The sequence below is a fragment of the Nematolebias whitei genome, chromosome 11 (assembly GCF_014905685.2).
Source record: "Nematolebias whitei isolate Nwh7 chromosome 11, NemWhi1, whole genome shotgun sequence".
NCBI lineage: Eukaryota > Metazoa > Chordata > Actinopteri > Cyprinodontiformes > Rivulidae > Nematolebias > Nematolebias whitei.
The window spans coordinates 16,979,124-16,990,881 of NC_056508.1; the positions used below are offsets into that span (position 1 = coordinate 16,979,124).

Consider the following 11,758-nt stretch of genomic DNA (forward strand, 5'->3'; position numbering starts at 1 on the left):
TCTCTGATCTGCTACAGCCGTATGTCCCAACACGTTCCCTGAGGTCAGCGGACCAGTTGCTCCTCACAGTTCCAGGAACTCGTCTTAAGCACAGAGGTGACAGGGCCTTCTCTGTAGTAGGACCAAGACTTTGGAACGAGTTGCCTCTGCTTGTCAGACAGGCCCCCTCCCTCTCCGTTTTCAAATCCAGTTAAAAAACTCACTACTATTCAGTAGCTTTCAACACCAGATGATCTGTGTTTTGAACCTGTACGCTCCACACTGGTTTGTCATCATATTTATTATCTGCATCGTTTTTATGTCTATATTCTGATTTACTTCATTTTGTATTTTACTTTGTGTGTTACCTGTTTTTCTGTCTGTACAGCACTTTGGTTGGCCTTGTTGCTGTTTTAAGTGCTTTCTAAATAAAATGGTATGGTATCCAGAAGGGGCAGCACGGTGGCGCAACTGGTAGAGCTGCTGCCTCTCAGCGAGCAGGTCCTTGGTTCAAACCCCGGTCCAGGGTCCTTTCTGGGTGGAGTTTGCATGTTCTCTCCGTGCATGCGTGGGTTTTCTCCGGGTGCTCCGGTTTCCTCCCACAGACCAAAAACATGCATGTTAGGCTGATTGGTAACTCTAAATTGTCCCAAGGTGTGAGTGAGAGAGTGAATGGTTGTTTGTCTCGTTTGTCTCTATGTGTCCCTGTGATGGACTTGCTGACCCGTCCAGGGTGCACCCCACCCCTCGCACAGTGATTGCTGGACATGGGCACCAGCGACCCCCGTGACCCAAAAATAGAATAAGCGGGTAAAGATAATGGATGGATGGATGGATGGATGGATGGATGGTATCCAGAAGGCTTCATCAGTCAAGGAAACACACAACACAAAACTGATTCTCCCCCCAACAGTTTACTCCAAAGTAACCTGACTGAAAATTGTTGGATTGTATACCTGGATTATTGAGCATGGACTTTGTTGGTTTTGAACCAGTTTGACATGACTGTCGACGAGGAAGAGGGCCGGCACCGGAGGAGCGGGCGTGCCAGAGAGACCATCTTAGCACCAACATAACTGTTTTTTTCCACTTTGGAGTAAGCTGTGTGGGGGAAGAATCAGTTTTGTGTTGTGTGTTTTCTTGACTGATGAAGCCTTCTGGATGGAAGGTGAAATGTGTCAGCAAAAAAGAAACTGTCCAGATGACCTGACTGAAAATTGTTGGTTTTCTTTAAATAATTTAAATTAGCAGCTGTGGCTGAGTGGTTAGAGCAGTGATCCTTTAAAGAAAGAGCTGGAGGTTTGATTCCACCAGCAGTCACATGCTGAAGTGTCCCTGGGTAAGATATTGACCCCTCACTGCTCCAGTGTTTGTCCTGTCAGTGTATCTAAAGCTCTGATTAGTATAGGGTGCGTGTCAAACTCGAGCCATGGTCCAAATCTGGTCCCCCAGACCAGATTTTAGTGTTGACTTCTTTTGCCAGCTGGCTAACTTTGAAGCCAGAAAGAAGGTTGGATCATTCTATCATTATTGATTCTGATGTGTAAAGAGCAACAGAACGTCATGAGACAGAGCAAACTCTTGTTCATGAACCTGCAACCAAGAAAAGATATTGGGTGTCTGACTCCAGTTAATGTATCAGCTGAAAGTGGTCTGTGGCTCAGACAAAGTTTTTAAATTTTGTCTCCTTTCAGTAACTGAGTTAAGACACCCCCTAGTAGAATGATTTACTCAGATTAGCTTTGTAGAGTGCTGTATGAGTGTGTGTGGACGGGTGAATGTGTTGTAAAGCGCTTTGAGTACCAGGTAAGTGCTGTTTGGATAGAAAGGCGCTCTATACCTACTGTCTGTTTACCATTTAATGTTTCAATGGACTTCCACTGTACAGAATATTGAGCTGGGCAGCAGGACTGGGGACAGGCCTAGTCTAAAAGTGTGTGTGCTGGGTGAGTGGGGTCCTTCATGATGCAGGTGGCTCTCTTCCTGCATCTGGAGGTGTAGATGTCTGTGATGGTGGGGAGGCTGACTCCAACAGACTTCTGTGCAGCCTTCACCACTCTCTGCAAAGCTTTTCTTTCTGCAGCTGTGCAGCCTCCATGCCACACGTTGATGCTGGAGCACAGGATGCTCTCCACTGCACACCTGTAGAAGGAGGTGAGGACTGAGCTTCTCAGACCAGCTCGCCTCAGCCGTCTGAGGAAGTAGAGTCTCTGATGAGCTTTCTTGATCAGGCTGGTGGTGTTGTTGCTCCAGCTGAGGTTGTCATTCAGGTGCATAAGTACCCAAGTAAACTTTTCCAATGAAAACTGTTTGTCCATAGTTCAATGCAAAGTGATGTTTAAATAATTTTTTGAGGAATTAAAAGCAGGTGCTTCACCTTTTAACATTTTAATGTTTTAGCTGAACTTTTTTTTTTTTTTACCATTCATGAATTTTAGAACATTTTTTAAAACTTATTTTTAATACATTTTTATGTTTCTGTCTATTTCAAACTGCAGGATGGTCAGAAAACGCCTGAAAAGTAAAACGATGAGGATAAAGTTTAAGACTTTAAGACGATGTGGAGCACACAGCTTACAAAGACTGATCTATAACAAAACGAGGAATGTTATCCTAATGTTTACACAAAAATGCATGAAATGGGAAATCAAAGGAAGATCCTACAGTCTTCTATGAAATATCAAATTAATTTCTTGACATGCTGCCACAATAAGCTGAGGAAGAAATGAGTCTTGGCTGAGGTGAGCTAGAAAACTATCCTTCATTCTCTGAGCTCCCAACAAGAAATGTATATTATTCTTCCTCAAAGCTTTTCTATAAATTCATTAAAGAATGCAGAATTAAAGGTTATCTTTGGTGGATATGAACTCAAATGCCTCAGTTGTTTGGCTCTAACAGTACAGACATTTGCAGTAAGTATAATTATTGATTAAGTTTATTCAGTAAAAATAATGCACATTCATATAAAAGGTACATTAAAATACTTGACTAACAGAGAAAAGTAAAATCACTTGTTTCCATTGTGCTCCAATAAGGAATAATAAGCAGGTGCTTAACCTTTAACATTTTTCTTTTTAACAATTATTTTTTTAGATCATTTACATCACTCTGGAATAATAACCCATTGTGGTGCAATATAAATATTCCAGAGTTGGGAGTTCCATCCTGTTGAGAGCTTTGTAGGTTAGAAGTAAGATTTTGATTTCTGTTCTGGATTTGACAGGGAGCCAATGGAGAGAAGCTCAAACTGGAGAAATATGATCTCTCCCACTAACTCCAGTTAATTTAATTTATTTATTAACCTTTATTTAACAGTTAACAATACAAAACAAAAAGTACCAATTCTTACATAGAAAGTTACAAAAGGTGATGCATAACATAGTGGAAATAAAATAAAGAAGAAATAATTTAAAAAAGGCATTATATGAGGAAATTGAACTTAACCAAGAAACTAAGAAATTTCCCAGCATTTTTTTTTCATTTACATATTTTAAAGATTTTGCATAGGACTTTAGCTCATTCTTCCAGTGGTTCATATTAGCTTTACATTTGATAAAAGAAAAACATTTATGAACATAATGTTTAACTAATATACTCAGATTACTGATATTCATTATTTCCAATCTTATTAATTAACCCAAATTTGATTTCTTTTAAAGTAGGTAGAGTTGAATCCCTTTGGATTGGATCAACATTTTAAAATCAGGCCAAAATTTCTGAACTATCATGCAGTCAAAGAAAATGTGTTCTCATTCTCTCACAAAAAACACAATTCCCAGTGTCTATTTAAAATTTTGCCTTTAGAAATTCCTTAGTAGGACAAATTATGTTTAAGATTTTAAATTTAAATTTATTTGGCTGTCACCACAGCTAATCCACGTCACATTAGCCAAAACAAAATGACTATAATCCTGTGAACTTCACAGACATTGAGCTAAAGTTTGTTGTGGTGGTAGCTGAGAGTCATCCTCAATACACAGGCTGAGCTCGAAATCTCGCGATACAGCACGAGATCGCGCATAACGTTAAATTTTACCAAAAGTTTATCAAAAAAGGGCCAAAATAAACCCCATAATGTTAGCCTAAAGTGGGCCATGAAACAGCGGCGGGCGATGTGCATTCATTCAAGGAACGTTAGGCTGAAGTTTAATTTGAAGAACCGGTTCGACTAAATGTTTCTGAGCTTCCACAGCAAATCGTGTAAAAAGTGCCAGAACGCGGAGCTGTAACGGCGCATTTTGAAGCGGTGGTTAAAAAAAAGAGCGAGGTTTCGTTCATTTGCATCTTTAAGTTGAGCCCCGGAGCGGCGGGCTGCATTACGTAAGGCAGCTGTGCGGCGAGCCAGGAGGAAACAAGTACCAGTGTAACGGAAGTGGTACTGCCCTGAACGCTGAGCGAGACGGAGGCTGAGTCGTCCAGAGAGAGAGAGAGAACAGCAGGATAATAAAAAACACCAATACTGTAAGTGTTCAAACCTTACGCGCCGGAATATCGCACGGTAAAACGACATTTTCACCGGCAGCTCGGCGTTAGCGGAGCTGTTTGGCTCGTGTCCGCCGTTCTGAAGCATCATGACCGAGAGGCGAACCGTTAGCAGCTAATCGACGGCGGATTCCGTGACACTTTGTTCTGACAGGCTCCGCAGCCTGGGCGGGCCTCGACGCAGCGGTGACATACTAATTCACCGCAGTTCACGAAAACATGCCACGCCTGGCCCTGGCTTGTTCAGACGTGTGTAAATGATCGTTTCGTTGTTGTCACGGTCGTGTTTTATTGAGTAAATGTGGCGGCAGATTATTTTTAAAGGCCGGCCTACAGATGGATGGGAGCTGCAGCCAGACGACGATGGTTAGCATTCCTGTTAGCCCAGCCCGTTCGCTACCACGACCGATTAGCATCCTTCACGTTCCCTGGCGACGTGGAGGCTCACCTTCAAATGCTGTTTGTTAAAACGTTTGAAGCAGTTTAGTCCTATTTATCAATTTATTTCCAACGTTTAGCTGTAAAATGCATCAGCCTGCTAGCGCTGCTAGCAACCTCAGGGGAGGGCGTTAAGCTTCGGTGGGTTTTAGGATTGAGAGGTGATTAAATTAAAACGGAAAGAGTCCGGACAATTATCATGTGCGTTATTTTACCATTCTTCATAATGTGTGATTGTGTTGATGGGAACACGTCCAGGGAACATTGGACCTAGAGCAGATCGGAAAGCTATCAATTAGCTAGCAGCTAACCTTAGTGGCGTGTCGGCTGACCCAGTTGCGGAAGGGCCCGGTTCAGAACCTGTGCTCACTTTCACCTCAGGTAGTTTCTTTTTATTCAAGAATCACCACAAAAATAGGGTTATAACTGGGACTACAACATGTTCCTTAAAATAGATTTTTTTATTTATTTAAAGAAACTGATGCAATACGATTCAAACTAGTCAAAACAATAAAATAAAGAAGAGTTCTGAAAGACAAACGCTTACAGAAGGTGATTTTAAAACATGTAAAGCTTGCCGATCAAACTTTTTTACAAGGTTTTCCACTTTGTAGAGCATCAAATACACAATACGTGTGATTTTAGTCTAGATCAAGTAACAGGAAGTGTATAAGTTCACTGATGCAAACAGGAGCCTGATTACTTATAATGTCACAAACAAACAAACAAAACATGGTTTTGAATTAAAACTTGTATAAATAAGAAGCAGGTCTGAGGTGAGATGGGGTCTCGTGAGCAGCAGAGCTTTGGATCTCTACAAAACAGGAAGGAAGACTTGGGTTACACAGAAATAAAGAGAATAGTTGTTATTGTAATGACAGCAACGCATTAATTCCTGTTTTGAATAGAGAATCTAACGGTGTGTTATTCAATACGCACCTGTGCTTCTTAGGTGAAGATATCTAAACAGTAACATTTGTCAAATACGTCTTTGTGGACAAAAATGACTTGGATAAGTTATTCTTAGTTTGCCTTTCTTAACCAAAGGGTCAGAGGACGGAGGATTTGATGCAATTCTCAAAATATCAGTGTTACTGTGATCCAGCTGAATAAAATAAAAGATGTATCCAATGTGAACCAAACAATTGTGTACTTTCACCGAGGTTAAATGTAAGATCAAGGAGTTTGTCACCTTAAAAGTTGAAACAAATGGGTCAAAGAAAGCAGAACCAAATAAAACGGGTTCAAGTGGAGACCCCTGAGGCAACCCACACTTTAATTTAGACCAGTAGGTAAAACTAGAACTACACCAGGAATCTGAATTCATTTTTATAATGTGTTGGTGTGAGCAGTAGTGTCAAAGATAACGGACAAATCTAGAATAACTAAAACTTTTTACACGTTGTCTGTAGAAATCTTTAATAGCCTATTTAGGTGCAGTGTTTCTGATGGACTGTCATTTTCTTTTACTGCTCATATACGTTTCAAAAAATCCTTGATATGAAGGTAGTTTAGAAGTGAACCCACTTATAAAGTCAGATCTAGATCGGATTTCTTGAACGGGTTTAACAGAGGCCACATAAAAATCTGGAACAATGCCCTGTAGAGGGCTATAACCTGGTAAATAAAAACAAGCTGTTTACTTAAAAAGAACAACAAACTCTCTCTTTGCCTTCTCTAATCCTGTTTTTCTTCTGTTTCCTTGCAGCCTAGAAAATGGATAAGAACGACCTGGTACAGAAGGCCAAGCTTGCTGAGCAGGCAGAGCGTTACGACGACATGGCTGCAGCCATGAAGGCTGTGACAGAGCAGGGGGCAGAGCTGTCAAACGAGGAGCGCAACCTTCTCTCCGTTGCCTACAAGAACGTGGTCGGAGCGCGTCGCTCATCCTGGCGCGTCATTTCCAGCATCGAGCAGAAGACCGAAGGCAACGACAAAAAACAGCAGATGTCCCGTGAATACCGGGAAAAGATAGAAACTGAACTGCAGGAAATCTGCCACGATGTGCTCGTAAGACCATTTATCGTTACTTTGTGATTCCTCAAGACGATCTGAAGTTGTAGAGTTGTCGAGGGAGTGGCGGTTTGCAGAGCTGCAGTTTTCTCACCAAACTAACACGCGTGTTGTTGTTTTCAGGGGCTACTGGACAACTTCCTCATTGCCAACGCGTCTGCTGCTGAAAGCAAAGTGTTCTACCTGAAAATGAAAGGCGACTATTATAGATACCTTTCTGAAGTTGCATCTGGAGACGCCAAGAAGAGTGAGAACACCTTCGATTAAATAAATGCCAAAATAAATCCCCTAACCTTTTTAATAAAATAAATGTTCGGTGTGAAAATCCTGAAAGTGGTTCAAGTAATCCAGTTTAATTTTTTTTTTTTAAATAAGAATGGAAATGAGCTTCCCACCACTGTTTTCATGCTTTTGGTTGTAATTCAAATGAAAGCTAGTCGGAAACTGTAACATGCAGCGTCTAAACATCTGGATTCTTAAGGCGTGCAATGAAAGCAGATTTCAAAGGCACAGTTTAAACTTCAACTAGATGTTTTTATTTTCTGCCCGATGAACATCTGCTTGCAAACAAGTTGATCCAGACTGATCAGCGTGTTGCTTCGCCGCCGTCGTGTGGCACAAATCAAAGTGTTGGTTTTGTCTTCTTGTGTCCATACAGTGACAGTGGATCATTCCCAGGAAGCGTACCAGCAAGCTTTTGACATTAGCAAGGGGGAGATGCAGCCAACGCACCCCATAAGGCTTGGCCTGGCCCTCAACTTCTCAGTGTTCTTTTATGAAATCCTCAACAACCCGGACAAGGCCTGCAGCCTGGCTAAGACGGTATGAATGGAGAGTACAGGCGGCCGTCGGAGTCGCCTTGCAGAGTATTTCTACAAGTTACGCAGAACAGGAGTAGAGGAGTCGTTCTGAGTACAACCGTGTTTAAAGAGTGATGGTTTGTTGAGGCGGAGCTGTTCTCTCTCTCCTTGCAGGCATTTGATGAAGCAATTGCTGAACTTGACACTTTGAACGAAGATTCCTACAAAGACAGCACCCTGATCATGCAGCTACTAAGGGACAACCTGACTGTGAGCGCCATGCTTCTCGTTGTTCGAGACCAGTTTCTCCTTTTTCAGTCGTATTTATGAAAAATTTCAGGAAGTCGTAACAGTCGTTTTCTCCCCCCCCCCCCCCCCCCCCTCTTTCCCCAGCTGTGGACATCGGAGAACCAGGCAGATGAGGGAGAGACTGGAGACGGGGAAAACTAATGGAATTGCACTGTTAATCCACCTACACTCTTATCTTAAACACAGACAGCTTATATACATCCCCCCCCCCCCCCTCCACTCCATCAGCCCCTCCCACTTCTGTATGACAAGCAGCCTGAATTGCTCCTGACCAACTAGTTTACCCCTCTCAGTTCACTGTGAGGCGACAGGGTAATTTTCAGTTGTTAGCAGATTCAGTCACTTTGTGGAAACATGTCGTATTGATTAGTGAGTCCATGTTGCTGTTGTTTTTGTCAGCTTTGTGTGTAGGCGCGTGTGTAGCGAGTGAGCCATGTGCGAGTGGATGTGTAAGATTGTGTTCTGGGTGGGGGTGGGTGGGGAGGGAGGGGTGTTGTGAATCCTAATCGTCCTTCCAAGTTCCTTTGTCCCAGTTAGTTCGGTGTGCATTTGTCATTCCCTCTCCCTCCTCGGTTATTTTTCTTACTTTGTGGTTCCTCATGATATTTACAGGTTTTATTGTATGGTAATTGAAACAGGCAGTTGATTTCCACCAAACACTGTGATGGTAGGCTTTCCATTCGCTTCACGACCCCACAACAGTTTTTGTATTTGAGTTTCCAGGCGCGTCCAATCCCGTATTCAGTTAACTGCGATTCTGCTGTGGGCTCATACAGAAACGGAGGCAGGCTGTATTGTGACACTGACATCTTGGCGTAGTGCTCCTTCAACCATGTTCACGAAGTCCGTTTAAAGTTCGATGGGACCCCCTAAATGATCATGTTAGGTTTGCTCAGACGTGAAGACATTCCACATTATTAGGCTTCTGGAAACAGCAGTGCTCCTTATTGTTTTATTTTCAACTAACTATAGATCGTCATTGTAGTTTTCTCACTGTTCTGGTGCTGCTTGATCTCAGTACAACGAAAATCGTACGCGTAAATGTGGTTTCCATGTGTTTTGCAAGATTTGACTATCATCTGTATGTAAAACCTAAAGTAACCTTTTATTGATGTTAACTGAAAATGTCTTGCCACACTGTATCAACCCTGCTTGCAAAATAATTCCTGTTAAAACGGTTTTCTTCGAGACGATTTTGTGCCTGGCTTTCTCTTGCATTTTCCTTTTTAGGTAAATTTTTTTAGGTATCTGCTTGTTTGAAATCTCCGATTGATTTGAGAGCACGAATGATAAATCTCGAGTCTTATTTGTGCCCAGGTGTACTTGGCTGTTAAATATAGCTGGTGAGAATCCCTCAAACACAATCAGGTATGTTTTAGAAGGTGAAGAAGAAGCTCAGTGTCACAATACCACGTATCACCACTACATTCCACATTACTGTAGTTGAAGACACCATTCCACGTTTTAGCTGGCGGTCTGTTTACTCTGACATTGCTCCAATTAATTAAAATCTTTTGTTGGAAAAAATATATAAAAAAAAATAAGTCGGTTCATTATTATGCTTGATGAAAATGCAGTTAGTGAATGTGGAACGAAGCCTGTCTGTATATCAGGTATTTACTTGCTTTGTTTTTACTGACAAGTCTTATGGCTTAAAATTTGCTTCTGTAACAGTCTATTATTACCCAGTGCACACACGTGGTTGTGAAAATTTAGATTAGCTATAAAAAGCAGTGACGACATGGAGATAAACAATGGTTGGTGTAATTCTAGCTTTGTGTTTATGTATCTTAAAACCATTCTAGTTTCACTATACATGTAAGAAATAGGAAAGTGTCAAAGACCATTCAGTGAAATAAAGTTTCGTTTAAGATAAGAGGCAAATTACGTCTTCATTTCTGTTCACATTAACCCCTGGAGTTGGATCATGACCCCAGTGAACCATCTGAACGCTACTTTCACTCATTCTGGCGTGTTTTCGATCATAAAGCGACTGAGATAAACATGCTGATGTAAGAACTATTTTCTTTCGCGGAGCGAGACGTCCGTTTGAGCCAAGCCTCTTCACAGCCTAATTAAAACCCCGTTGTGCGGAGAAGATGCCATTGACGGTCACGCACGACACGCAGGTGTTCCACGGTGTTAATTAAATCTAAACAGCCCCACGCGCCTGTGGAAAGTGCTCACGAGCTGCTGCACTGAAAAGACCCACGCTCTCGCATTAAATGTAAGTTGGTTCAGTCGGTTTGCTCTTGTCCTGTAGTGTGAACAGCAACTTTTCCTTTCGTGCAGCTGTTTATTTTTATATTTTAATATTTTAAACGTCGCATTCACACCACACAAGTGTCCTTTCATCTTTTTTTAAAATTTAAATGATGTATAAAGGCTTCTGTAATAGAAATTGTTGCATAAAACGTGCTAGATAAAATTTGAGGCTTGTCTTTAAGATTGCGGCTAATTGTATTTATTGCTTTTAAGCTAGTTTGTCTTAAGTGTGCGCCATTTTATGCGTAGTTTAAAATAAAAGTTACAACGAAGCTGTTCACAAAAACTTTATGTTTAAACATGTTTTGGATTCAAATGTGCAGATTTATGTACTTATGAAAGCTAACTATTAGCCTTGAAGCGCTTTGTTCCTGTCAGGTCGAACAATGTGCTTAGTATTTTTTGTTTAGTTTGAAACAAAGGCTGCCAGTGGGAGTAAAAAATATATTTTAGAATTTTTTTTGGCCTCAATTCTTTAATCTAGTAGTGAATTTTCTTTTTGTTACAAATACCATTTCTCTTGAAATATTTATATGCATTTTATCTTAATTTTTAACATTTAAAGGTTTATTAAGATCTTCCTGTTAAATTTTAAAACCTGAATCATATTTTTAGGATTGTCCCTTTTTACAGTTATTAATGCGCATGCGTAAAATAGGCCCCGCACGCTCCCAGTATGTTCCGGGATTCAGCGTGCAACTCTTGTCTTTTGGGCCTAATTACCTCTGCACGTTTTATTGATTTTAATATACAAACATAATTATAAATGTGTGTTATTGGTATTTTACGTTTTGAGAGCTGTATGACTGAAAGACTTCAGTGCACAGCTGAAACTTTAGTAGATTTGAACACTTTAAACTGGAATGCAGTTCAACAACCGGAAGCAGGCATGAATATATTAACACTGCATTGCAAAATACTGACTTTGAACATGCACATGCCTTTCTTTGTCATTCACATGAAAGGATGTAGTTTTAGTTAAAAGATCAATGTCAGTTGTAATGACACAATAAAAAGGTAAACAATATAATCAAAACCCACACATTGTTTTGTTGTTGTTGTTTTGATCCAGCTGTTTACGCAAGATGAACGGCAGTGGACCAGCGTATCCCCTGGCCTCTTTATATGTTGGGGACCTACACCCAGATGTTACAGAGGCCATGCTTTATCAAAAGTTTTCTCCTGCTGGACCCATCATGTCTATCCGTGTGTGCCGAGACATCATCACTCGCAGATCCCTGGGATATGCCTACATAAACTTTCAGCAACCAGCTGATGGTACAGCAGCACTGTTGCACTTAATGCTTAAAACTTCATACTTCTTGCATGGACAAAGTACTAAACTGTTATAGTTGCTTGTTAAAAGATGGATGTGTTTACTTGGCAGTTGCCAAACTGAGCAATTTAGCCAGAATGTAAGTACAGGAATTGTCAGAGAAATAGTCTTTTTTTTTTTTTTTTTTTTTTTTTTT

At 40.9% G+C, this 11,758-nt stretch overlaps 2 protein-coding genes across 3 annotated transcripts in view; both read left to right on the top strand.

The window, feature by feature from the left end:
* The first annotated feature begins 4,237 nt into the window (after positions 1-4,237).
* LOC119417491 (14-3-3 protein beta/alpha-2) lies at positions 4,238-9,897 on the top strand. 2 transcript variants are annotated; one of them, XM_037684702.1, is made up of 6 exons: positions 4,238-4,440; positions 6,608-6,909; positions 7,036-7,159; positions 7,571-7,734; positions 7,887-7,982; positions 8,106-9,897. In XM_037684702.1, exons 2-6 carry the CDS (start codon positions 6,616-6,618, stop codon positions 8,160-8,162), a joined length of 735 nt encoding a protein of 244 aa, XP_037540630.1. In that variant the 5' UTR covers positions 4,238-4,440; positions 6,608-6,615; the 3' UTR covers positions 8,163-9,897. The 2 variants fall into 2 exon arrangements, with proteins under 2 accessions (XP_037540630.1, XP_037540631.1); XM_037684703.1 differs by lacking the exon at positions 4,238-4,440 and adding an exon at positions 4,763-4,827.
* A 234-nt stretch (positions 9,898-10,131) lies between these two features.
* LOC119416761 (embryonic polyadenylate-binding protein) overlaps positions 10,132-11,758 on the top strand; it is a 13,110-nt gene continuing 11,483 nt past the window's right edge. The window contains exons 1-2 of the mRNA XM_037683945.1: positions 10,132-10,248; positions 11,359-11,564. Of these exons, the coding sequence (XP_037539873.1) occupies positions 11,372-11,564 (193 nt within the window). The 5' untranslated portion in view covers positions 10,132-10,248; positions 11,359-11,371. The remainder of the gene's footprint in view (positions 10,249-11,358; positions 11,565-11,758) is intronic.

Bases quoted from the DNA above. Each gene is read 5' to 3' on its own strand.
- LOC119417491 (XM_037684702.1), top strand. From the start codon at position 6,616: ATGGATAAGAACGACCTGGTACAGAAGGCCAAGCTTGCTGAGCAGGCA. The intron at 7,735-7,886 runs GTATGAATGGAG...CTCTCCTTGCAG, and splicing joins CCTGCAGCCTGGCTAAGACG to GCATTTGATGAAGCAATTGC. The intron at 7,983-8,105 runs GTGAGCGCCATG...CTCTTTCCCCAG, and splicing joins TACTAAGGGACAACCTGACT to CTGTGGACATCGGAGAACCA.